The sequence below is a fragment of the Empidonax traillii genome, unplaced genomic scaffold, assembly GCF_003031625.1.
Source record: "Empidonax traillii isolate 1590-97213 ecotype Southwest subspecies unplaced genomic scaffold, ASM303162v1 scaffold437:size906396, whole genome shotgun sequence".
Lineage (NCBI taxonomy): Eukaryota > Metazoa > Chordata > Aves > Passeriformes > Tyrannidae > Empidonax > Empidonax traillii.
The window spans coordinates 66,460-93,857 of NW_020955630.1; the positions used below are offsets into that span (position 1 = coordinate 66,460).

Below are 27,398 nucleotides of genomic sequence, written 5' to 3' on the forward strand. Positions count from 1 at the left end.
GGGGGGGGAGGTTGGGTGTGTTTTAGTTGTTTGGGTTTTTGTTAACTTGGTTAGTTATTAAGTTCTGCTAAAGTGAACTGAGGTAGCTATATCTGCATGAGCGTGCATGGCATTGTACAGTTGGGTAAGTAATGAGTTAGGTGATGGCAAGTTTTCTTTCTGCTTCTAGATTATGCAATAAGAGACAAGGAAGGTGATCTGCACATGATTTCTGTGGTATGTAATGTCACTTTTCTATAGCAGCTGCTAAGAGAAAAAAATAGGTGCTCTAGATCCTCTGTTTAAGCCCTCTGTTTTAATCATATCTTGTGTGGGTGGGTTGATCTTCTAGGATTTGAGAATTCTAGATTGCTTTTTGATACGAAAAATAAAGGGATAAACACTTACCTGTAGAGGATTTCTCACTCACTATTTGCACGAGCGTTTCCTGAGCTGTCACAGTGGACACGACTTAAAAGAAATATGAAAGAAGAAGTAATGCTTTCTATTGCAATACTGGCTGCAAATGTTGAAGCTGAAAATTACTCTTCTGTTTAAAAGATCCTTATTGCTCCTTTTTTTTCTCTAAGCAAATACTGTCTAAGGCTCAACATAAATTCTGTGTGAAAGAATGAGCTCATGTTAATATAATGATGCAGAGAGAGCGTTAAATAAATTCATTTATTTAACAGCAAGAAGCAATTACAGGAAGGTATAAAAAAATCTTTCTTATCTTATAAAATGTCAGTTGCAACATAGTAACATGGGATACTTTGTTATATGGTCTCTTCTGGTTTTGAACTGGTCTGGGACTCAAGCAGCTGATCTACATGCCTGTTTACCATGGGAACTGATGCTCCAGAGTTTCTTCCATGTCATTAGCTCTTGTGCAGCATGGTTGCTATGCTGCTTCCTTCCAAACAAGCATGTTTGAATGTATTTGCAGAACTTGCAGTTCTGGAAGTAAGACTAGGCTAGGAAGTCACCCTCGCATGGATACCTGTGAAACTTGATATTTAATAAGCATTGCTAAGCTTTAAATCTAAAAGTGTCCTTACTGTCATTCTGAATTAACTGCAAATTCAGTGAATGAATTCTTATCCCTTTGGCTAAAGGATAACTCTGCATGCTTGTTGATGCTTGCTCAATTCAGGTATGAGTTAGTATTCAAGGAGCTTCCCTAAATGTGAACTACAATTCCATAAATTCAGGTGTTAGAAGAACATGTGTAGTCATTTTTACCCCAAAGCAACACAGTTTCTCTTGATTTAGTCCAAAGTAAGCTATTGCTGTATGAGGCTAAGTACCCATCTGAAACCAATGGTATAACTTACTAATGAAATTATGAACTCCTTTTCTTCAGATGAAGTCCCTAATAAGAACTTGGACAACATATCAGTGCTTTCCTTGAATTCCCTATGCGGTGCAATAAAGGTATTCTTGATACTGAGCCAGCTGACATGCTATTACACTACTTGAATAAAAATGTTTATCAGTCAACTACAAAATACTGAGTAACTTTATAAACACATTGAATTTCAATGGCCAAAGAAGCATAAAATACATTGATTACCTAATACAAAATAATGTATGAAGGCTTCTGAAGTCCAGTCTAAGTGTGGTCACGTGGTAACAGCACTAAGGAGGCTAAGATTAAAAGGAATTTAGTGGTTAGTAAATAATATCATGCCTGATTTAGCTTACGTCAAGCAGGTATCTTGCTGCCAATTGCACCAAGAAGCACATGTTAGCAGTATGTTAAGCTGTAGAAATCACTCTTGTATGTTATTTCTAAGAGAGAATTTCCAATGGAATATAACAAAAGCTTTTTAAAAATACTACACCACCTGGCTACATGATAATATAATATCTAGTATCCCTTTGTTACTATAAGTTTGGGGGGTGGGTGTGTGTGTGTGTGTGTGTGTGTGTGTGTGTGTGTGTGAAAACCAGAACTCTTTTCTTAGTGTGTCCTAGGTTTATCCTCAGGCTGTTGTGTGCATACATGTGGTTAAAAAAATTATTTTACAGCTGCCTTTCTCTAACAATATAAAATTATGTTATTTTCATCTACAGGACACAGATTCCTGTCTTAAAACTTGAGGTCTGCTACGTCTGGGGATGCACATCAGTTACACTCAAGGTTACCGTTTCTTAAGCTACAGATTCCTGTGAGGTATCTCTAGGACTGAAAATTGTCTAATTCTGGGAACAAAGATCTAACTTGTGCTAGGGCATGCACCGGTTTTGATGTGTGACACAGATTATCTGCTTGTTATCAAGTAAAAAGGTACATGTGAAATAACCAAGGGTTTTAGGTACTTTTAGAGACTCCCATGAATCAATAAAGGTTCATTCAAGACTTCTATGCGTGCAAGTCCCTAAATGTAGCTGAAGAAATGGTAACTGATGCGCGTGCCCAGACGTAGCACACCTGAAGTTTTAAGAAGTGAGAACCCCTGTATAAATGTAAATACACAAAAGCTGTAATTGCTGGCTAAGTATAAATGTGATTGTTTTAACTTTCTGTGTTTCTTCTTCCTGTGATTGTACCCGAGCTGAAGCAAGGAGAGAAGACTGCTGGTAGATCTCAAACTGAAATGGCTAAGATATTAAACCTTTCTTGGGGAGTTGATTTTTGGAGAAATTGGCATATGTCACTATGGAGTGTGCTTTAAACTCCTACAGTAGCGATACTGAAGAGCAACAGTTGTCAATAGGGCCTGAGTACTGACTATAAAGAACACTGGGGGGAAAAAAAAAAAGAAATCCCAACAACAAAGAGAACCAGCAACTGTTTTCGTTGTGGAAAACAGCACTCTGGGTGAGTTCTCACTCGGGGAGGGGACAAGACGTGACGCACCGGCATTATCGAGCATCTGCCCCCGCCCCGCCGAAGGTGAGGTACCGGCCCCAGCGCGGCGGAAAGCGCTGCCCAGTTCCGGACAAGGCAGCCCAGCGGCTGAAGGGCTCCGCTGTGGCTCTGGGGCCGAGCACGGCCATGCCCGCCGTTCCCCGGGCGCGGGGACGGTCCCGGTTCCCGCTCCCGCCGCAGCAGCCATGTGGGACAGTACGCCCGCTGCGCGCACGCGCCAGATGGCCCCGCTGGGGGGCGGGGATACACCCCGAACGCCCGGGGGGGACCGTACCACTGAGCGCCGTGGGGGTGGACAAGGAAAGAGCCGTCTCCAAGAACTTGCTTTTGAGGAATCCCCGCCAGCTTCTTTCCTCAGCGGTGCGTCTGTGTCTACGTGAGAGCGGCACGGAGAAGGCAGCCGGAGCCCGTGCTCGCTCGTGTGCGTCCTCTTCGCATCCTTCTGTCCCTCGCCTACCCCCGTCAGTGGCGGATTGGGCGCGCCCCGCCAGCGGCCCCTCCCGCCGGCCCGGCCCGCTCCCGCTGCTGGCGGTCCCGGCGCCGCGAGTTCCCGCTCTCCCGCCCCCTCCCACCCTCCGAGCCGGCTCCGCGCTCTCCTCGGCCTCCCGCTCCCAGCCCTCGGCCCCAGCGCGGCAGCCCTATGGCGTACAGTCAGGGCGGTGGCAAGAAGAAAGTCTGCTACTATTACGACGGTGAGCAGGGCCGGCGCGGCGGCGCGTGTGTAGGAGCGGGGGGCGCCCCTCTAATGGCCGCCCGGGGCGGGCTCTGCCCCCAGGCACCGCCGGCACGGGCGTCCCTTCCTCCGCGGGCCGAGGTCTCCACCCCGTCCCGGCACCGTGGTGGCTGGGGGTCCCCGCCGTCCCCCGCTCCCGAGCAGAGGGGCCGCCGGGCGGGGGATGGCGAAGGGGGGGGGGCTGCGGGTTTTGGAGCTGGGCGAGGTGCGGGTCGGGAGCTGCTGGGCCTGTCGGGCCCGGTGGTGAGTGCTGTGTCTATTGTTACACACACCCCCACTCCACCCCCTTCAGAGGAGGAAAAAAAAAAAAAAAAAAAAAAAAGGAAAAGTTGAGACACTCCCCTCTATCCGCTGAGCACGGTGGCGTTGGAGTAGCTGCCTTGTCTGGCTCCTCCCCTGCAAAGAAAGTCCAGGCCATGTGTAGCTCCGGCACCTGGTGATTGTTGGGCTGAGGCCTTTCCGTTCCTCTGGCTTTCGGACCGAGGGGTGGGGTGCGGAGGGGCAGGGGCACTCTGACCCCGCTAGTTCCTCAAACTGTGGTCGCATCGGAGCGGAGGTCTGGCTCCCACGGGCTTCCTTTCCTGCAAAACGCGAAAAGTTGCGTGCGTAGGTGTTTAACAATAGTGAAATTTTAGTTGCTTGCAGGCCTTCTGAGTTTGCACGCTTGTCTAGGGGGGACACAGGGGGATTGTGATCTGCGTTGCCAGAAACGGCGAAAAAGTGCGTGAAGCTTACGCTTGCTTTCAGATATTTGCAGCAACTTATTTGAGGTTTTCTCTGGCCAAAGCAGCTAGAACTTTTCGTTTTCTTCTTGAGCTTCAATTGGTTTATCCCTTTTTGTAAGCTCGTTGGTCAGATTAGTTAAGAGGTTTTTTTTTTTTTTTTTAATTGCCTCTTATTGTAACAAACCTGTGCGATGGCATCTGAGGCTGATCTTGATAGTAGCCAGGAAACGGAGGTTGAGGATGTTGGGCCATAGCGCTTTGGTGTTTTCACCATTTTGGAAATGAAGATGAGTGGCTAAAGCCACTAAGATATCAAAGATGTCTGATGCTGTAGCAAATCTGCTATTCTTTAAAAATGGCAGATCTTGTGGAGCCTGTCTTGGCTTTTTTTTTTTTTTTTTCTTTTTTTTTAACCACACTAAAAGAGGCAGAGTGGTGGTTGCCGCCCCCTTCTCTTTGTTGCTAGCTCTGGTTCTTTGTTCCGCCTAAAGGGGAAAGGAGGCCCCTGTTAGGGATAATTTTGGTGAAACTGGGATCTTACTTTTCCTAGGGAAGAGGATTCACTTTTCGCCTTGTTGAAAGAAAGACAGCAGTGATAGTTTAGAGGCTTTTTCTCTGCAAATATTTGCTTGCTTTTTTTTAAATGAGTTTGCTTTGTTTTTTTTTTTTTGTTTTTTTTTAATTAAGTAGCTGTAATTTACTAGATATTGATATATTCAGTTTTCCTCTGATCCCTGAATTTTGATACTCGATGCTAGGATTAGATTCACATTAACAACAAAAAAGCTAGGCCAGTGAAGAGAGGGGAGAAACTGGAAGAGGAAGAAGTTCGGAGGTGGCAGGATAATGGCGACTTAAGGCAGTTGAAGCCCATGTGTTGCTTGAATTTGTAGACTAGGATAAAAGCAGTTAATAATGTGGAGAAAATAGGATCTGTTGTGAAAGTGACTTAAAATACATGCTTTATATGTGACAAGCAGCTTTGGAATATTTTCGGTGTCTCATTTTTATTACCAAATCCAGCAGTTATTTTAGCTGTCTTTTGGAAATAGAGTTACTAGAGGAAGTTTTAGAATTAATATGTGCAGTAAATATTCCTGATGCTAGTGTGGGGTTCGTCTGGCCATTCTGAATGTTTCATAACTGTATCATACCTGCAAAGTCATTGAATCATAGCAAAAGGAGTATTTGAAGCCTTAAATAACCCAAAACAAAAAAATACAAAGATACCCCAAGCACACAACTGAGATAGTGGTGTATATCTAAAGGAACGTCATAACTGAAGTAAAATACCATTTTTTGTCATAATTGGCCCTCCACACATACTTACACTCTGTTTCTTGCAAAGTATACACTAAAAAGTGTTGAAAAGTTCTAGAAGCATATACATTTATCTTCTGACATGTAATAAATTTCTCCATGTTTTTTGTGGAACTTAGTGTGGTTGTCATCTAAGCCTGCTTTTTTAAATTAGCCTGTGTGTCCTAAGTTTAAAAAGTGCCAAGTTTTCTCAGACTGTATTGCTGTTAACATTTTTTTGATAATTAATACTTTTAATAACCTTCATATTGTACTCAGAACCAATAGACTTTGAGTAGGAAAAGCCTGATTTCATTACCTGCAGTTTGCTTGTAATAGACAGCCAACCACATCCAGTTTTTGGGGTCTTCATTGCTTGTGATTGTGTTCAGGTCAGGAATTTCATTTAAATTTGAGCCAGTATACTAGAGGGAGAACTAAAAACCTACGAATTAAAATACTCTGATGATCTTATTTGAAATATTTTTAATGCGTGCTTCGAGTCTTAATAGGTGTATGGCCTTAGCTTAGCGAAGTGTGTTCCTCACACTGCTTAGAACCATGCTAGATACAGAAGGATATTATATCTTTTATTTTAGTCCCTTACTTCTTCAAGTTCTTGTCACGTTCTTGCAACACTGTGGCTCTGGGATGTATGTATTGTGGGGTTGCCCACAGCAAGAGACCCAGATGGTCTTTCCAGCTCTGTGCTCCTGTACAGCAAAGCACAGTTCTAGAGAATCGTGCAGCAACTCGCATGGTTACAGTGAGTGAATGTATTTATTCTATGCCAGTGCAACAGCAGTATTGTTTAGATCTCTGCTGGTGCAGAATTTAGTGTGGGTGTTCAAAAGGCTCTACCCTTCGTGAAAAATTTGAGAGATCTGCATCAGAGTGTGGTTGGTTCCACCCATAAAGACAAGACTAAACCTGTTTTAGTAGGGCAGTATGCTACTATAGTTGGACATTGTTTAAGTCGCATTTCTAGTTAAAGCTTACATCTGCAGATAAAATTAACTTAAACTGAGGTGTTTTCTGGAAGTTCATCAATACTTTGTGCAGTGGCTGCCAAACCAGGTGGTGTTGTCCAGCCTCTGCTCAGGGCTCAAAAGTCAGAGCTTTGGTAGTCTTCTGCTGTCTGCTTAATTTTAAAAATAGAACAAAACGCCCAGCCTTTCAGATACTAGTGCAATAATTTTAGGCCCGTTTGAATAGGTGTTTGTTGGACTGGTCAGGCACTGATAATGGTCTTTTTACATTCATCTTTATGTGAGTTTACCTCTTACTATCACTAAAGTCAATTCAACGTAACTACTGCTATTAAGATATTTTTTCCACGTGCTTTCCATTTTTGCAATTAGATTTCTGCTTATAGTGGAGTTCTGAAATACGTCATCATTCATGGCAACTAAAAATAAGCAGCAATGAGGTTGTGTACATAACAGTTTATCTGTTCAAAGTTACAAAGTAATGTAACTTTCAAGTTGCAAAGTATAAGAAACAAGGATAAACCTCATATCTTGCCTCTATTCAGGCACTTAAGACTGCTTTGTAATGGGTAAATTTAGTGATGTTATTTTTCTGTATATCATGGTAACTGGAGAGACTAATATACTCTTTGGGGCATGTAGCAGCTCATAGGACTTAGCTGTATGTTTTTGGACACAATTGAAGTTTCTTTAGGACATGTAGTCTCTTGTATTTTTCTGTGTGTTAGAACATTATCTGAAGGCCTTGCTGAAGTCTCAGAGAAGTGGATGCCTAAAACTTACGCTCATCAAAGGATTCATAGTTTATTTTTCTTTGTTAGCGCTCATCATTTTGGTATGTAACTTGTATGATTTGAACTCAGAACATGACAGTGTATGTAGCAGTTTTCAGGTCTTCTGGTCACCTATTGGTATCATATTTTGCATCAGGTACTGGGCAGTAAACTCATACTGGCATTAAATGGGCACTTGGTTTGTCTCTAGTTAAGGATTCAACATTTCATAGACTGTGTTGCTGCTTCTCAATGAGAGCCATTTAGCTGACATTTTTACTGGTATAAAACAGTAAATTTCAGTCTTGGAAGCCTTGTTTTGAAAGATTATTAGATTTACAAACTTTCTACATATACTACTTTGCACTTTTTCCCTCCACTTCTTCATTCAGTTACGTTCTTTTCTTTTGCGCTTTCCGTGTGTGCCCACACTGGTAAGTGATATAAATATGCTCATAACACTGTATGATTTTTACCTTTGTATTAATAAGTTTAGGGTCAAGTACTCACACTATCTGCAGTAATAGTCTTGTGTGCTTGGCCTCACTGTACCATTTCCCATATATAAGCATACCTCAGTCAGAGTTAGTCTGGCACAATTTGCAGAGCTTTTTAGCTCCATCGCTGAGGGCAGTGTCCCATCCTCACACTCACTAGCTCTTGGTACCCATTGCTTCTCCCCAAAGTATTCCAGTAAGGCTGTTGTATATGAAGAAGAGATACATAAATTTCAGGATCAGTGGATGAAATCTTTGTACCAGGAAGCCACCTTCTTCTTCACTGAGTAAAGGAGGAGAGACTTGTGACACCTTTGCCTTCATCACAGGATGAGTCCAAAACGGGTACACTTTTTATGTGATGTTGAAGATTAAAGTGCTAATGAAGAAAAAGAAACCTCTTGTGTTTCTTTTCCTTCCCCACCCCTGCCTACATAGACATCACTTACAGTCCCTTGAAACTTACAGTCCCTTTTTGTCCATATATTTGAATTACTTTTTTTAATGAGGCTAATGCCAAAACCCTTTTTTGCTGGTGATGCTGAGACCTGAAATATATAAATGCTATTGTATTGCATGTTGCTAAAGTGTATTATATTGATATCTATTGCTAGTCACTACTGCTGGCCTCTAATCTGGAAGGATCAATATGCTTCTGCCAGATATTCACCCACAGATTTTTCTATTTGCTTAAATAAACTCCCATTAAATTTACCAATGTGACAATTATTTTTAAATTCTCTTTTCTGGTAAAAATTAAGGTCATAGCTAAAAGGTGTGCTTAATTTGTTGATTTATTTATTTAGGTGTCTGCTGCAGTATATGGTACATAGAATATGCATAAGTTTGAATCTTTTTAGTTGAATAATTGCAGTATATTGAAGGATATGTTGCAAGTATATTTGGGAAACTTGTTAATTTTATTTTTTCTCTATTACATACGGGAAAAGTAATGGATCCTATGTTATACGCAAGATACAAAATAATTCTTAATTGTCTGCTTCCCTATCCATCAGCGTTCTGAGTAAAATGTCAGTGAGTACTATAAAAGCTGAAGTAGTTAAAAATGAAGTGACCTGTAAAAAAAAAAATTCCTTAAGCCACAAATGCATTTGGATTGAAGTTTCCTCAAAAGCATCATATTGTTTATAGTCACTGTTGTCTTAAAAATTTCAATTTAAGCTCTTGCTATCTTGAAGCTTTTTTTTTAAATCTTGAACTTAACAAAGTAAAGCTAGTGAATTGTTGGTTTTCATCTTTTAGGCATTAGTTTCAAAGAGCTGTGATAGATTTTTCCCAAACACCAAATATAAAACGTATTCTTTCATAAAATGCTTGAACATTTTTTTGGCGCAAGGAAGTATTTTGTTAATATTCTTAATATCTTTTGCTCTTGAACTGCATATGACGAAACCTGCAGGCTTGCATTAAGTACCTGCAGATTCCAGGTTTTAGTAACTAACAGAAAGTGCTAACCTTCTCAAGCTCTTCAAAGTTCTTAATGATGAAACTTGGTGTTTCTATTGTTATGGGATGGCAAAGAGCTAGATGTTGAGGAGTTGTTTTTCCAAATACCTTCTTGTTATGTTACATTAGGTTATATCTATTTTCTTAAGTGTTCTTACTCTCCTTGTGACTTGGAAAACTGAAAGCTTGAAGGATTTTAGAATGCTTTGAGACTTATAAACTTACTGTAATACTTGTTTTTCTCGGTAGTTGGTGATGCTACCTCAAGCTGACATTTACCCTTCCTCCATGAAGCTCATGTTGAAGAGGTGAAACTAAAGCTGTTTTGTGGTGGTGCTGCTTCTTACCTCTGACTGACAAAATTTGTAAAATAGTATGACATTGTGAAAATAGTGTTTCTTTTGTTCCCAGTGGACAAGGCAGAGCATGTTGAAGGATGTGAAAGAAAAGTAAAAAGTTCAAGAAGGTAAAGTTCAGTAATCCTATTGGGAAATTTGGTCAAAAAGACAAGAAGTGCTGTTGTGAAGAGTTGTTATAGAATTCTCCAGCTGAAAACCGTTGACAACTGGACATAATTTTTAGGCTTGTTTATGTTTCCAGAAACAGTTCTGTTTAAAATGGTTCATGTCTCAGGAATATCAGTGCTCAAAATGGGGTTGTCTATGTTCTAATAGTACCTAAACTTGCAAGAAAACTTACTACTAGCCCATGAGAGCAGACATTCTTTTCTTGGAAATGAGTGTCAAATTTGTTTTCTTAATTGTGTTATCCCAGAATATTCCCAGAACATTCTGAATTGGAGAAGACCCACTAGGATCATCAATTCCAACTCTTGAGTGAATGACTCATACAGTGTCTAGCTGCTCTTCAATTTGATAGAGCCAGGATAATCTGGATTATAAAGTCCTTGTAAACTATTGTGAATCTCTAGCAGCAGGTGTCTGGGAAATGTTTGTGCATGTGGATCCATTTGCCACAATGGATCTGAAACTAACTTCTGGAATGTTAACTGCTAGTATTGGTAGTTAAGGACAGGTTGAGGATCTTAAAATCAGCTCCTGCAAAATGGTAGGTTTTACTACAGCCTCTGTTGTGGCATTATGTGGCAATGTCATCAGTAGTTTCTACTTCCCTGTTAATTCCAGTTCTGTTTCCCATTATTTATTCTTCAGTTCTGGCCCACTATTGGGCTGGAACGTCACTCTTGATTTGAAACCATGTCTTGTAGTTGTCTTTGCTCTCTCACTATTGTCTGCTTGTAGTAAAAGTGTTAGATTCAACCTCTTTTTTGCCCTCTGTTTCTGACACACAACAGTTTGTTCTCCTTGTGGCCTTTTTAAAATAGACAGTGCTCCCTTTATGTGGGGTTTTTTTTGTTGTTTTCTGGAATTGTGCCTGTTTACTTATCTTCTGAGAATGATTCTTCTAAGTGGCTATGAAAACTTGTTTTGTAATATGAATAGCTATTCTTTTGTGTAATATTGACAGGTGATATTGGAAACTACTACTATGGACAAGGGCATCCAATGAAACCTCACAGGATCCGAATGACCCATAACTTGCTGCTAAACTATGGCTTATACAGAAAAATGGAAATTTATGTAAGTATAAGCAACAGAATATCCATTGAAGTGTTTTTAGTTATTTTTAAAGGGCTTCAAGTATTGTCACACAAATAAATGGAGAGAGGTGAAAGTGGAAATAGAGAATACATTGTGTATTCATAGCTCTTTAACTTATAAGTGAAATGGTATTTATTAAGTTGTATATTCACAACAAGAGTGAATATACAACTTTCTTTATGTAAAGCACTGCTCTATCACTTTACCTGTTTTCCTTTCAAAGTACGTGAGATTTCTTTCAAGTTGCCTATTTTAGCCAATTGTTAGCTGATTTTGCAGAGTGCTCTGATTATTTCTTCAATTTGTTCTTTTTATCAGCGACCTCACAAAGCAACTGCTGAGGAAATGACCAAGTACCATAGTGATGAATATATCAAATTTCTCCGATCAATAAGACCTGACAATATGTCTGAGTACAGCAAGCAAATGCAGAGATGTAAGTGTCAACATTAGGCTAAATCTATGTGTATGTGCTTTGATGGTTAACACTGTTTAAAGCTCAATATTCACCAACACAGCGGTTAGAAAAATACTCTTAACAAGAGTAACGTGTGCCTGCCTTTAGCTACACTATTTTGGACTTTTCCGTTCAAACCAGCCTTGGAAAAAAATGTTCCTTAAGCATATGTAAGAATTTTTGCCTCTTCTTTCACAGTATGTATTCTAGATGTAAAATACTACTACTACTACAACTAAGGCTTAATGCATAGATTAAACTTTAGCTGTGAACTGTTTGCAAAAGTGCCTTAAAATCTTTCTGAAAAAGAATGGCTTTTAGAATAGTAGAGAAGTAAAAATTAATGTGTGAAAATGTGTTTTAAGTTAAGAAAAGAAATTATTCCTCTCAGAGGGAGATAGTAAGAATTGTACATTTTTCACTGTTCACCCTTTCTGGTAATTTATTTTTCTAATTATAGGAATAGGCTCAAAGTGCTGTTAGGAATGCAGTCTGACAGCTATTATATCAATTTTAAAGGCGGTATTGTAACCTTTTTATGATGCCTTATTATTAGCAAATTATTTTTCTAAGTAATTGTGCATTTCTTAACATGACCCATGTTAATCACCACTTCTTCAAAAGTCTGAAAATTATCGAACTTCTTGTTGATGAGTAGACAAATCTTCTCATAGAAACCAAAAAGAATTAAAAAAAAAAAAANTCTTACACAGTTAATGTTGGAGAAGATTGTCCTGTATTTGATGGCCTGTTTGAGTTTTGTCAGCTGTCAACTGGAGGCTCTGTTGGTAAGTGTAGGTTGTTTGCCAACTCTTCTGTAACTTTAGTAGGTTTATGTCAGCAACTTAAAATTTTGACAGCATATTTAAAACTGAAGCAAGTACAAGGGGGTTTTGATATATTTATATATTATTTATATCAGTTACAGTCTGTAAAATATGAGCTATATTAAGTATCTCAGTGTTGATAAGCGATCCGTTCTAAGATCAATTTATTTAAAAAACAAAATGTGATTTCATGTATCAGATTTAAAGGCCATCAGAAATTTCTGACTCCATTTTCTTTTATTCTTCTGTGTGTCTTTTTACAGCTGGGGCAGTAAAATTAAACAGACAACAAACAGACATGGCTGTCAATTGGGCTGGGGGACTTCACCACGCCAAGAAATCGGAGGCATCTGGTTTCTGTTATGTCAATGATATTGTGCTTGCCATCCTTGAGTTACTGAAGTAAGTTTATGATGAGAACAAGATAAAATTATAGAAAGTGTCAAATTTAAGTATTTAAATTTTGAAGATAGGGATTGTAGTTATTATTTCAGTGAGTTTTCATAGCCTATGTTGAACTGCAGTTTCAGTTAAGAAGGCTCCAAACTCTGCTGGGTTTCGCTTCATCAGAATGTTCAAACTAAAATACAGGCAAGCTGAAAAGATAACTAATAGGAGATAGGTTTAAAACAGATATTTAGAAATAATCCGTTATGCAGAGGATAGTGAACTTGTGGAACTTGTTGCCACAGGAAGCTTAAGGAAGCGGTGACAAGAGGTTCAAAAGGGATTAAATGTAATCATGGACAAGAGGTCTGCAAATGGATGTTAAAGATCCAAGCAACAGTGCACTGTGTAAAACACTGTGTGCTGTAATTCTAGATGGTGGGGAAGTTCTAGAGTAGCAGAATTCAGAAAATGGATGGCTCTACTTGCTTTCTGTAAATATTAATCTACTCAGGGGGACAGAATAGTGGGCTAGATGGATTGCTACCCTGACCCCTTAGGGCAGTCATTGTGCTCATAATCTTACATCCATGTGGTTTCACAATATGCCTGCTTGTTTCCTATCATTTGAGTTGTTACTGAACCAAACAGAAATATTCAGGATAGATCATGCACTGAGCTTTCCTGGATTATTACATGAATTAATGTGGCTGTTATGAATAAATAATGAAATAACAGCTGTGCTTCTGTGACTGCAAAATAAAAAATGAGGAGTAATGAAAAAGTGATCGTATAATTAACTTCAAGCAGTAATGTTTCACTAGAATTTCAAATCCTGAATGTTGCTTTTACCACTTCAGAAGACTGTATCCCTTCTAATAACACATAAATCTCATTTATTTGAAGAAATATTCAAGGTATTTGACTCTTATGAATGGAACAGCTGAGTTTGCTGGTAAAGAATGGGGGAAACAGCTGTAATCTGGAAGTTTAGAGATGGAAAAGGTTTCTGTAAAGACACTAACAAATAGTTAACATATTAAGACATTCTTTTTAATGTGCAGCATATATTCAAAAGCTGTCTGTACAATCTATGTTGTAAAATGAAATATGATATGATGTGATATGATTTTCTGTGGTCCAGTCCTTCACATTCAATGTGAATGTGAAGGAAGGAATCTTGCAAATAGTTATAGGTTATGTAACCACAGGAAACTGTCCCTGAAATTATGGCTGCTCAGACTCATATTCTATAGTACTCCACAAAGCATGATGAAAATGCATCTTTTTATGACAGACTTTGTTCTTCATTAGAAAACATAGAGTTTAAGGGATGATAGTGTTTCCAGTGTTTTAAGGCTTTAAACCACTGGTTTCTTCATCCATCTCAAACTGACCTGAAATTTGCAATATTTAGGGAAATACTAAACAGTAGTGTAATAAATTTATGCAAATAGAAAGTGTGATACACTTGAAAGTAAGAATGTCCCTATCTTTACAAGATGGAGAGGTGAAGAAGAAAGGTCAATGAAAAACAAGTATTTAAATTTAATTTTTGCGGGCTTACAGAACACAGACTGTTGGTAATTATTGAGAAGGCAGAAAGAAATGCCATGTGAGGGATGAATTCAGCCAAATGTGAACAGCAAAGTGCTGTGAGCAGAAGCACAAGGTATGGCTTCTACAGAGTGAGATGAGTTGGGGTAAATACTAGATACATTACTTATTTTGATTAAAATAAACTTAATTATGTTACTATTCAAACTGTACTGAGAATTCTGAGAGCGTATGGTTGCATCAACCAAAATCATCAAAATGATTGTAATCTTGGATTTTAGTATCTAGTTGTGGTTTTTTTCACTAGTTTTTTTTCTTGTTCCATATCAGTCTATTATGAATATACCAGATAATGATGATTTCTCATGTTATTTTCTTCCTAGGTATCACCAAAGAGTGTTGTATATTGATATTGATATCCATCATGGTGATGGTGTTGAAGAAGCATTTTATACCACAGATCGTGTCATGACAGTATCATTCCATAAGTATGGAGAATATTTTCCAGGCACAGGAGACCTTAGGGTAAGGTTGAACATGAATTTCATTAGGTGATGAATTCTCTCTTACTCTCTTCCTTGTAGATACTGTTGCAGCACTAGGCTACAATAACTATGCCCAATAATGGTATACAGCAGTAAGTTTTCAGAAAGTGTGTTGATCTGGAGTGATAGATTTGTTAAGGAAGCCTAGGAAAAATAATACAGGACAGTGGGGACTTCTAAGTGAAATCAACACCTTAATTTCTGGATAAATTGGCTGAAATATTTGTTCAAATATCATTAGTTTAATGCACTCAGATTTTGGAGATGTCTGTAAGAAGACAGTGTGGTATATTTATAATTAACTGTACATTTCAGTTCTGCATCGACAGTGAAAATCGACAGCTGTTTGAAGATCACATGCCTTCAAAACTTATTTCAGATTTTAGAATAACACATGCCATACCTTTAATAGTCACAAAGCTTCAGTTTCAGTTTAAATTTACTGTGTTCTATTTGCCTAGTAATATGAGTTGGCTCATTTTTGGAATATTTCTCATGTCATAGTTTGTTTTGAATTCTAATGATGATCAGTACCTAAGAACTTTAGCATGCCCCACAGGCAATTATAAACTGAGCAATATAGCAGCCTGAGGGAGGGAGCATTTGCCTGTGAAGAATTACCATTTGAGCTGTTGTAGAATCTCTGGCAAAGTTAGGAACAGAAACCCAATTTTCCTGACCTTTCATAATAATTTTAAGTTAGTCACTTTTGTCTATTAGAAGAGGAAACTGTTCTACCTCACAAGTATTTCAAGTATTAGGATTAATATATTCCTAGCTTCAAACTCATAAATTAAACCTGTTTTATCAGAGGTACTCTCAGGATAAGTCGCACCTCTAGTGTTAAGAACTTTGCACATCAGTTTATACACAGAGTTAGAAACTTTTTTTAAAAGCTATGAACACTTCTGAAAAGTTGGCCTACAAAAATGGTGTGCTGGAAACAATTCACCATTTTTCTACTATCTTTAAATTGATTCTTGAGATACAAATGTTAGTGTTTTGATTAACGCTTCTGAAATGTGTGCTTTCCAGTGCACTGATCATACCCAGAGGACACCGGAGTAAGTGGAATTTGAGCTTTAACCCGGTGGGATGCTAAGCATTCATTTCAGTGTGGTTGTTGGAGCTGAATATTATTATGGCTGTTAGATTCTGTTAAAATGTGTTCTAAATTGATTTTGGTAGAAATCGGGTGAGAGTTTTTATCTGTGTGGTTTAACTTGACTGGCCACAAGGTGGTAGTGGTGCTTCAAACAAAAAGCAGCTCAGACCAGGATGTTTATCATGGCAAGCTGTTGTTGCTGAATTTGGCTAGATTTTTTTTTTTTTTAAGGGCTGGATATGTTGGCTTTTTAGAAGCAGCACTTCCCGTTGACAGAGGAGTTTATGGACTCTTCACCTCACCACACCCAGAACAAAGAATTTAAAGATAACACAGTTGAAATAAATAGAAGAATATTGTATGTTATTGGGATTTTTTTATTTTTTGGCACAGTGTCAGTGACAAACAGTACCTCAGGCATGGTAACTTTTATTCTGCGCTGCCAGCTAGTATTTTGAAATGATTATTTTCTGCATACGGTCTTTAGTAGTCTTTATTGCAATTATTACATCCCCACAGGAAAAAGTAGCTTTTCCCTGTCTCCAGAGCTTGAAAAGCTAATAGAACTGAAGGAAGAACTAATTCTCTGAAAAGTCAGTGTTCCTTATGGAGGCTAGTATTGTGCTGCTTGCTTCGGCCTAACTTGATCTGCCATTGATGATTATTTTTATCAACCTTTACAGCCAAATCTTATCTTTCTTTTTGTCGATGGCACGTATTCCAACTTGTTTCTGTAACTATTTAGTTAGGTGATCTAGTTTGCTGATCAGGTTACACTTATTTGATTCGGGAACAAATCATGTCTCAGATAATGATTTTGTAATTGGTGCTCCATCAGCGTAGCTGAATCTCACTGAGATTTTCTAGTTCAGCAGCATTCATCCCATTTCTGCTGAAGGTCTAAACTTCCAGTGTCCTTAGTAAGTTATTTGACCTTGTACACATCTCAGATGATAGCACTGAGTTGTCATTTATATACATAGATAAGTTGCTTTGCAGAGAGGCCCAGGTCCAGTGAGGCAACTTGATCTGTAGGTGAATGGGAAGCTACCAGAATGCTATACTGTTTCTTTAGTCTTTATATCCAGTGCAAGTATCAGTTACAGAAAACATCTGTTGAGTAGCTCAAGCAACTACTCTGTTTAGTGGGATATAGTGTAACCATATGACTTTGCTGTGTTTTAACATAAGATCAATTCAATGATTTCTCTCTTTTTAATCTGTAAAGCAAGGCAAGGGGAGGAATAACCTTATGAACAGGTTAGGAGTTGACCTGCTGGAAAGCAGCTCTGTGGACCTGGGGTCCAGATGGACAAGTTAACCATGAGCCAACAGTGTGCCCTTGTGGCCAAGAAGGCCAGTGATGTCCTGTAGTGCATCAGGAAGAGTGTGGCCCAGCAAGTCGAGTGAAGTGATCCTTCCCCTTCTACTAAGCCCTGTTGAGGCCACATCTAGAGTGCTGTGTCCAGTTCTGGGCTCTCCAGTATGGGAGGGACATGGAGCTCCTGGAGTGGGTCCGATGGAGGTCAACAAAGATGACTGAGAAACTGGAGCATCTCTCTTACAAGGAAAGGTTGGCAGAGTTGGTCGTCTTCATCCTGGTCAAAAGACAACTCTCATCAATGCTTACAGATATCTCAAGGGCGGGTGTCAGAAGGATGGGACCTGACTCTTTTGAGTAGTGCCCAGTGAATTAATAAGGGTCAGTGGGCTCAAACAGAAATGTTTTGAGGGTGACAAGAGCACTCTAGTAGTCCAACAAGGTTGTTGAGTCTCCTGGATATACTGAAAACCCACCTGAGTGTGATCTTGTGAAACCTGTGTTATTGGGGGTTGGGCTAGATGAGCCCCAGAGATCCCTTTGTCTGACCCTGACCATTCTGTGATCACCTAAGAAAATTCAGCATCTTAAAGCCTAGACTATTCACTTTGGGAGACTGGATAATTTATGCTTCAAATTATCCAGAACTGAGTTCAGCAGGGGTCTTCAGTGTCACTAGTCTTCCAATACTGTATGAAATGTGAATAGTGTTCTGGTGGCAAAAAAAGTCAACTGTTAGCATTGTGTTTGCTTCACTGGGCATTTGTTGCCCTCCCTGTGTCCACCTGTTTCCCCTCACCCACTCCAGTTAAAAATATTTAGTGAAAGTGACACTTTACTGGGACATTTAATGCTAAGGAGGCGTTGTTCAGGAAGAGGGAAGAAGTCCATGACTCTTTCAATAGGTAGTGTTGAGAAGTTCAGTGTTTGTTTTGCTGGGTTATCCTGCATATGGCTTGTAGTTTTTCAAGGATGTTGGACCTGACATGCAGATCTTTCTGCAGAGCTCCTGTTTGATAGTAGTTGAGAACCATACTGAAGAGATTAATTCTGTTTGCTGCACTACACCTTTATTAGTGGCAGAAAACTGCTCTGTAGACTGGAGCGGACTGAACTTCTATCTGTCTTGGTGATGAAATAAAGGGAAGAAATGCAAATGGGGGTCAAGCAGAGATCTTTGTGTGGATGGATTCAGGGTGTATTCACTTGATTATTTTTTTTGCAAAGAACTTTTAATACGTAGGTTATCTAGGAAAGCTGGTAGGATAAACTACTGAAGTTCCTGTCTTGACACCTGATGGAACTGAGAATAATCTACAAGTTCTTTTGTATGTGTGTGTTTGTTTAAAAAGTCTCAGTTTGTTCAAGGGCACCTGTAAGTGGCCTCAGTTTGATTTTTCTTTGCTCCCTTATGCTCCAGCTGCTTCATCTAATGTTTGGGGAAAATAATATGGTTTTAAAAACCTCTTTAGGTCCAAATCTTCTATACAGCATGGAAAACGTGTTTATCATATTGCTCTTCTTGGTTTTCATACTTGTTTTTGCGTAATTGTTTTTACCAGAGTAAACAGTTATGATTTATCTTTTTGTCTTAAATCTTTGAAACAAAAAATTGAGTGTTTTTGCTGTTTTATTCTTAGTGTACAACTTCTGCTCTCCAAAATTATTTTATGGGAGAACATGAACCAAGTAAACTCTGCCTCTTATCCCTCACAGATATATATAATGACACAGAATTGCTCAGCAGACTTGTGTAGACTTTTTCCATGACAGCATTCTGTGTTTGTGTTAAAGTATTGTTATCTTTGCCTATAGGACATTGGTGCTGGAAAAGGCAAATACTATGCTGTCAACTTTCCAATGAGGGATGGTATAGACGATGAATCATATGGACAAATATTCAAACCAGTGAGTACTTTTTTTTTGTTTGTTTTAATCTCTCTGCAAAGGTAGTAGTTTAATTTTATTTTCATAATATCAGTTAATGACTTGCTGTTTTATATTGATTGTAGATTATATCCAAAGTAATGGAGATGTACCAGCCCAGTGCTGTGGTATTACAGTGTGGAGCAGATTCACTGTCTGGTGACAGGCTGGGATGCTTTAATCTTACTGTTAAAGGTAAACAGAAAAGTGTCTGTTTGTCATCTGTAACTTTTCACTTATTAGAAACCTCTACCCCTCATACTGTTTTTCAAGACACTTGCATGATGAGGACTGGAGTCACAAAGATTTTGTTTGTTACTATGATTAATCACCTCTTTCTTTGCTGTACAGGGATGACCAAAAGAAACCCAGAAGTTGCCTCTTTCTTTCTGTCCATCTAAAAAAGTAAAGAAGCTTGGTTTTCCATGTGCTTCCTAGCCACTCAAGTGATTCCCTTACTTCTACGTGCAGGCTTTCTGTAGCTTTAAAGCAGCGTCCTGGAACGACAGGACAACAGTTGTCTGCAACGCAGACAGTGATGGTCAAATAAGAAAACTAGTTAGTAGTCCACTTGGACAGACTACAGATGCTAAACATCAAACACCATGTTGGGTGTAAAATAGGTATTACTGAAATAAGAAGACTCTCAACGTTGCTAAATTTATAGTGGTGTTTGTTATACTGAACCAAATGTTTACATTAATTTTTCATTACTTTTCATAGAATTACTTTATTTTAGGATTACTTAAATTTCTATCCAAAATTGTGATTCTCAAAACTGGGATAAAGGTGTTAATTTAGCAAATAGCATAAATGTTACTGTTATTATTATTATTTATTTAAGTGATAAAATGTTAAATGTATGTTGAACTTTTGCTAAGCCTTGAATCCAGCCTGCTGGAATCATTCATTTTCTGGGTTTTCTTGTTCTTATTCAGTTTTTTTATGAGACAATTAGAGTTTTGTAGGTAGCAAAATGCAGTATAGTGTCTGTTGGGTCTGCAGTATTTCAGGGTTCTTTTCTTGATTTGCACCAGGTGGCAAAGCTACTTCAGTTGCCCATACAGCTCAGATTTTTTTCCATCTTACATATCTTGGAAACCAAGAGAGCTGCTGCCTCCTACAGATGCCTTTCAGTATGCTGTATCTCCCCGGAGTGTGTACTGTCTTGGCACCAGTTCACTCTGTAAGCAAGACTTAGCAACCTCTAATACAGGTTCAAATTTAGAAGTAGAAAGGACCGAGTACTGATTTTGTTTTCCCTTCTTACCCTATTGCATTTGATTGAGAAATTGTCTCTAGATTTGTCATTGTGTATGACATGAGTTATGAAAAGACAAAACACTAAACATTCTAAGATCATTTCAGAGCAACGATAGACCATCATGCATCTCTGAAGACTGGGGTGGATGATGTTCGTTTTGTTTTGTACATTTCTCATCTGTAGGTTTTGACTTCTTGTGAGGTTGTGCTTAGCTCTAGGGGGAGACAGTTCTGTTTGAATCAATTCAGCCCTTACTTGTTGAGTGGGACTGCATATGTCTGATTAAATAGTTCATTATATATTTTTCTGTTTAATAGATATTTTGCATATATTGTCAACTCCCTTTTTGTTTGACAGGTCATGCTAAATGTGTGGAAGTTGTAAAGACTTTTAACTTGCCATTGCTGATGTTAGGAGGAGGAGGCTATACAATTCGAAATGTTGCTCGATGCTGGACATACGAAACTGCTGTTGCCTTAGATTGTGAAATTCCTAATGGTAAATATTAATACTCAAATTAATATTTTGTTAAGAAATAATCATGGGAGGTTTTAAATGAACATATAGCAGGTATATCTATAGATAGCTGTACTGCATCAGTTTAGAGTAAACTGTGTAGAAAGTTATTGTTAGGATTTAGCCAATAAATTTTCAGTGTCTTGTGCACTAAATAAACGTAAGTATTTGGTGCTTTTTTTCTGCCTTAGCAAGAGCTTTAAATGAGTGGATCATTTTTTCAAAATTCAAAATGTAAAACTTATGGAACCTTACCTGTAAGTATGTCTAGTATGAATATCATCAGTATGATGGAATATATACTGCTGCGACACAGACGTGGTATTCATAAGAAATTAGCGAGTATGCAAGTGTCCACTTTACATAGTAAAACTGCTGTTTCTTATTGTATCTGACTTAAAAGTAGCTGTGAAAGTATACGGACTTCCACTCTTCCATTTCGCTCAGTTTTGGCTATATAAGCTATCTAAAAAAATTTAAAAGCAGTAATTTCTCTGAGGAAGATCCCCAAAGAGCCTATGCTCCCTTTACTTCTGGCCAAATATGCTCTTGGACATGTTTTTGGAATGTCTTTTATATAAAATCGCTGTTTGGTCTGGATTGTTGCACATCAATCACTGGCATTTTCCATGTTGGATTGCAACTTTTGCTGATAAACTTTACTATTCATGTATCACTTGGTATATTCAGTGTTTCTGTCTGACTTGAGTGGAATGCTGCTGTCATTTAGAAAAGACTATTTGGACTGTCCCTTTCAAGATGTATATTTTCTATCTTCCTTGTCAACATATATTCTTTGTCAGTCACAGCTTTTGAAGAGACAGTAGTATTTTCTTATCTTGGGATATTTTTTCCATTAACATGCCCCTTTCAATGAATTATATATATGTATATAAAGTTTTTTTGGATTTTTTTAACATTCCTCTCAACTTTTTGGGTCCCTATTATCTTTAATCTGTTCTGAGAAATAGCAGTGCATTTCTAAATGTTGCAATGGCAACTTAATCTTCCTCTCTGCTTTCTGTCCACCTAACAAGATCTCTTATCCTCTAATAATCATAGATGAAGAAAGATAAAAGGTTCAATTAAAAACGGATTTCAGTGTCTTATTTCTTAAGGGTTCTATGGGTTATTTTTAGATTTTTCTTAATTTACTTGGAAAGATACAGTCATATTCAATGTAAAATACTACTGTTGTCCTGGCTATGAAGTCTTCATCACCTTCATTTTGGTGATTCAGTGTTCCAGTCAGGGGACCATTATCTGTGAAAATAGAAAAAGTAGGGGAAAGGGGGAAACAGACAGACGTGGGTAGCACTGAACCACTGTACAGCCCTTAGCAAGGGTATTGAACTATCTGTGATCTTCAGCCTAGGAACGGGTATTAAAGGTTTTGCTGAAAGAATATTTTGAATTGTTCACTCAAACTTTTCAAATTGGACTAATTTTAAAATAAAAATAAAAAATGTGTGATTACAGTAGATCTTTCGCTTTGTATTTTGCCAGCAAATTTAAGTTCATTTATTCAGTAATTTAGAGGAAGAACACTGAACAGTTCAGGTAATGCTCAAGTATTGCTTACCCGAATGCTTCAGGTTGGATAGTTCTCTAAGTAAAACCCTATCAAATCTGCTGTTGTACTTAAAATCTTTTTTGGGTCACAAAGTTGTGTTGTTTTTTTGTTTATAGAGTTGCCATATAATGACTACTTTGAGTATTTTGGGCCAGACTTCAAGCTTCATATTAGTCCTTCAAATATGACTAATCAGAATACACCAGAATATATGGAGAAGATCAAGTAAGTAACTATTATCTTAATTATCGAGTAGGTCACGTGGATCATGTTTTTCCAGAAGTTTAATTGTTAGGCACTTTTGAAAACTGAATACTGTTCTCTGTTACACACTAAAAATAAGTACTGAATAGATTTGACATGTTTTTTATTTCTGTCAAAGAGAGGGTTTTTGGAACTCTCTTCTTACAACAGTATGTATGCTAATGAAGCCCTGTGACTATAAATATGAAAATTTATGACCCAGCTTGGATTTTTACTTTTTCCAACAACTAAAAAGATGACTGTTTTGCTTGGGTTCCCATTCTAATTTTTTAGAAAGCTTATCCTGCCGGGAAAGAAGTGGTGTCCCATGATGATTAGGATTTGTAATTCTCAGCCCTGTATCTAAATGTGAACTGAGACTGTCATTCTTTGTAGATGTCAGCTGTAAAAATAAAAAGTCCTATGTGAGCTTGAACATCCAAAACTGTGGAAAGACAATGATACGTATGCAGGCAGTTAAATGATTGTGGTTTGACAAATCCTCAGGGTTTGAGCAGTGCTCATTGCCAAGCTGTGATGGGTATGTGTTTTTAATCAGTGCCACTTTTGATACTCCTCACATCTTGAAGTTTTGATTGGAAACAAATATTTTACTTCAGGGATGGAGTAATGAATATGAGTTCAATTGATTCTGTATTGAGCTGACAGAAGATAATTGGTTAGCGTAAAGTACTCTTTGCTTACCATGGTTTGCCCTTGCTCTGGGTTTAAAAAAATAAACTGCCCTCCCTGCCCCAGATTTTAACAGTTCACAGGAATTCTTTTGGTTACCAAAAACAGATGAATAAAGATGTGAAATTACCTATTTAAGTTTGCCAGTACTACTATAACCTTTAAACTCTGAAACTGCAAAATTCACCAAAGCGGTTAAAATACTAATTTTTGAAGTGGTTGATGTATCGACTGTGATGGGTATTCGTAGCACAAATACATAAATCTCAATCAAATAAAAGGGTTTAGTTTTTAATAACGTGCAGAAGGGGAAAAAAGCACACTTGTTTTTCACAAGTGTAATTGTAAAAGATTTCTCAGTGGTAATGTGGTGCTCCAGCTGGTGATCTGCCAGGCTGTTAGCTGCATGTTTTACATTGTTGAGCTTTTGTGGTACAAGTAGACTGCAAAACTTGCTGTTGCATCCCTGGGCACAGATTGTATCTCTGTCAATAGAAAACACAATCTCACATTCTTATACTAACACCCACAACATCACTGACCATCACTGATTTCAGAGGATCCTCCTTCAGTTCATTGTGAGCTTTCACAGGCACCTGGCTTTAGGGAGCTCCCTGGATTGGTGAAACTCCTTTGCCAGGTCATGTACCTTAAACAGAGACAAAGACTAAAGATTCCAAAAAATCACCAGTTACCCCTTAACGCTTTAAATTGTATAGAAAAATACTGACATAATTGTTGCAAATGCTGATATTTGGTGCTTACGAAACCTTGCTTTCTGCTTACACTTTGGAATGATAATTTTGAGTCCCAAGAGAAGCCCAGTGTGTTTCCTGTTCCTGTCGGCACTTTGGAATGTGACGTCCATCACATCAGGTTGCTTAGACAGAACAGGACTTATCTCTGTTCTCCCTGAAAGAGCCAGTAAGGAATCTTATCCGAATGGGTTACTTTTGACCCTGATGTCATTGCTGCACACAGCTGAGAAGTCATCATGCTTTAAGTGTCTGACTTTCTAAGAAACTGGAGGGTAGTTTATTATCCGAGTTGATACTCTAGCTGATTATAAACAGAGAAATACTGTTGCCATTTCAGCACAAGTGGGTGGTACTTGTGCTGACCCGGTGGGAAATTGAAGATTGAAGTTGATTGAAAGAAGTATTTGAAAGTACAAAGACAATGATGTTCAAGTACACTGAGGACACTAATGATCTCATAGGGATGGAAAACTTTCTGAACTCAGCATGCTATTCTTTTTAAATTGAAAAGTTAAACTGACTTTTAGGCAAAGCAGGTTAAATTTTAATACTGAGTTTCCAGACTTAAAACAGGGTTCAAGGAAATGTTTATGTGTAGTAATAACTTTTCTGGTCTGTTACTTACAGGCAGCGTTTATTTGAGAATTTGCGTATGTTACCTCATGCACCTGGTGTGCAGATGCAGGCCATTCCTGAAGATGCTGTTCATGAAGACAGTGGAGATGAGGATGGAGAAGATCCAGACAAACGCATTTCTAGTGAGAAATATCTTTTGATGATAGAACTTGTTGAAATATAGTCACTTTAGATTTAATTGTTCAGAACCTTAGGCGTAGCAATGTGCAGTATTGGAAGACTGACAGTTTTGTTTTCTGCGTAAAAAATTTTTGCTGCTAGCCTGCCAGTCTTGCTGTTTTTAAGGTGGCATCTGTCTGCAAATCTGAACCTGCTAAATTGTCTAATGAAACAGTGGAAGAGCATGTTTTCTTGCATCTTATGAAGTAGTCTGACTGTTTCAGATCTATAATAGATACTTCGGAAGTCTCAATGAATTTTAACTAAAGGAATACAGTACTTTTTTAGTGAATACCAAAAGACAGAAACTATGTTCCCCTTTGATGTAAAGTAAGATACAGTGTTTAAGGAAAAAAAAGTCATTCGTTTCCTTTTTTGTTGTGAGACATTTTTCCACACTTGCAACAATACCCTTCACTTTGTTGCCATAACCTTTCTATGGACTTTGAGTTGTTCTTCACCCAGAGCCAAGGGTTTCCTGCTGTGTTTAACCTGTTTTGATGGTGATTGGAATAATTCTATAACCTCTTATTGGTGCTCTGTCCATTTTCTGAGCTGTTGAAACCATAATGTTTCCTCCTCTGATTTAGTTTTCAGTATTTGAAGTTTATTTGATACATGTTAAAATATTCCCCACTCTCACCCTGTGTCTTTGTAAAGCTATTTTTTGGAAGATATTGTTGAGACACCCAGAGTATCTAAAAAAATAGTGTTTTAGCCCGTAGTATAGTTCATCAGCTTTAAATTACTATAGTATATTATTACTCATTCTTACTTCAGTAGTTGGGTTTTTTTTAATTAGGCCTGTTGTAGTTGTACTTTTTGATTAATTATTGTCATAAATCTGAATTCTAGTTCGAGCATCTGATAAGCGCATAGCCTGTGATGAAGAATTTTCAGATTCTGAAGATGAAGGAGAAGGTGGACGACGAAATGTTGCAGATCATAAGAAAGGAGCAAAGAAAGCCAGGATAGAGGAAGACAAAAAAGAGACTGAGGATAAAAAAGCAGGTAGGACTCTGATGTGATTTCATCCTGTATTTTAGAATTGCAGATGTCAGCCCTACCAGGAGACAGATGTTTTATCTGTTGATGGTTGATTAGCTGTTAAGATGATATATTTTTTCCATCATATTTGAAGCCTCTATTTTAAATTAGTTTCAAGATACAGCTATTCACACTACAATCGTGTTTTCAGACAAGGGATATTGTTCCTTCCCCACAAACTGGAAATCTTAGAACCAGGGATCTGTATTGCTTAATGAAAATAGAGATAAGAAGGGTTCTCACTTTAAATATGTTGGACAAAGTATTTGTTCCTGTTTGTGGGGTGAGCCAACTAATTTTCTTTGAAACAGAAGCTGGATAGAGTTCTGGGGACAGTCTAATTCCAAGGACTCTTGATTTTTCTAAGAACAGGATACATCTTCAAGTTACAAAAGAGCTCGTGGGAGCTCCAGGTCTCATTACAGCATGCTGTCACTATGGCCAGTCAGGAGAGACCTTTCCTTGAGGCATTTTGAGTCACTTGGCATTGTGCCCAGATCCCTCCTTTGGAGGGATGTGTTTAACACTGTATGTTAATATGTAACTAGTGACTTTCCCTTCTGGCTAGAAAAAAAACCCCCTTGGTCATGCTGTTTACTTCTTAAGTATTTTTAGGCTTTCTTGCATCTTTCGATATATTTAAAATCTCGTGATTTTTCAGATGTTAAGGAGGAGGATAAAGCCAAGGACAGCAGTGGTGAAAAGACAGACGCCAAAGGGTAAACACTAATTAATTAATGATGTCATCTTTTTGAAGAGTGTTTATTAAATCCATACTATATAATATTTTAAATTCTGTAGAGATCACTTTAAGTTCTTCATAATACTAAATATTTTAGAATCACGACTACTAATTCAAAATTGCATTTCTAAAAAAGTAAAACAATGTAACAGTTTATTTTTGCCTTTGTACAGAGCAAAATCAGAACAGCTCAGCAACCCTTGAACAAAAGATAGCCTCTCATCAGTTGCAGAACATAATACCAGAGTTGGAGAATACCTAAAAGGAGAAAAGTTTTTGTATGGAGAGAGACTGCTGATTTCATTTTGTACTATTTGGCATGGACTGTATTTATTTTCAAATGGCTTTGTTCTGTTTTTTGGCAAGTTGTATTGTGAGTTTTCTAATTATGAGGCAGAAATTCCTTTCTTCACCATGCTTTATGTAATAGTATTTAAAAATGGATGTGAGTTATTATGTTAAATGTCTAAACTGATCTATTAAAGTAATTTGCCTTTCCTGAGCTGATTTTACCTTTTTTGTAATTTTATCTTTATTAAAAAAAAAAAAAATTGTACTTGGTTGTCTTTTGTCCATCATTGAACTACAACAAGGAAAAACTCTACATAAATTAAGCAGAATTGTACTTATCTATGAGTACCTAGTGAATATAAATGGACAGTTGGTGAACGTCCAAGGTGAAC

At 38.1% G+C, this 27,398-nt stretch overlaps 1 protein-coding gene across 1 annotated transcript; it reads left to right on the plus strand.

Annotated features, from left to right (window-relative positions):
* The first annotated feature begins 3,391 nt into the window (after positions 1-3,391).
* On the plus strand, positions 3,392-27,271 carry HDAC2 (histone deacetylase 2). The gene is made up of 14 exons (XM_027894654.1): positions 3,392-3,546; positions 10,826-10,938; positions 11,278-11,395; positions 12,130-12,204; positions 12,507-12,645; positions 14,571-14,712; positions 18,974-19,066; positions 19,171-19,279; positions 20,706-20,846; positions 22,554-22,662; positions 24,759-24,889; positions 25,782-25,937; positions 26,635-26,692; positions 26,889-27,271. Exons 1-14 carry the CDS (start codon positions 3,495-3,497, stop codon positions 26,917-26,919), a joined length of 1,467 nt encoding a protein of 488 aa, XP_027750455.1. The 5' UTR covers positions 3,392-3,494; the 3' UTR covers positions 26,920-27,271.
* Positions 27,272-27,398: the final 127 nt, after the last annotated feature.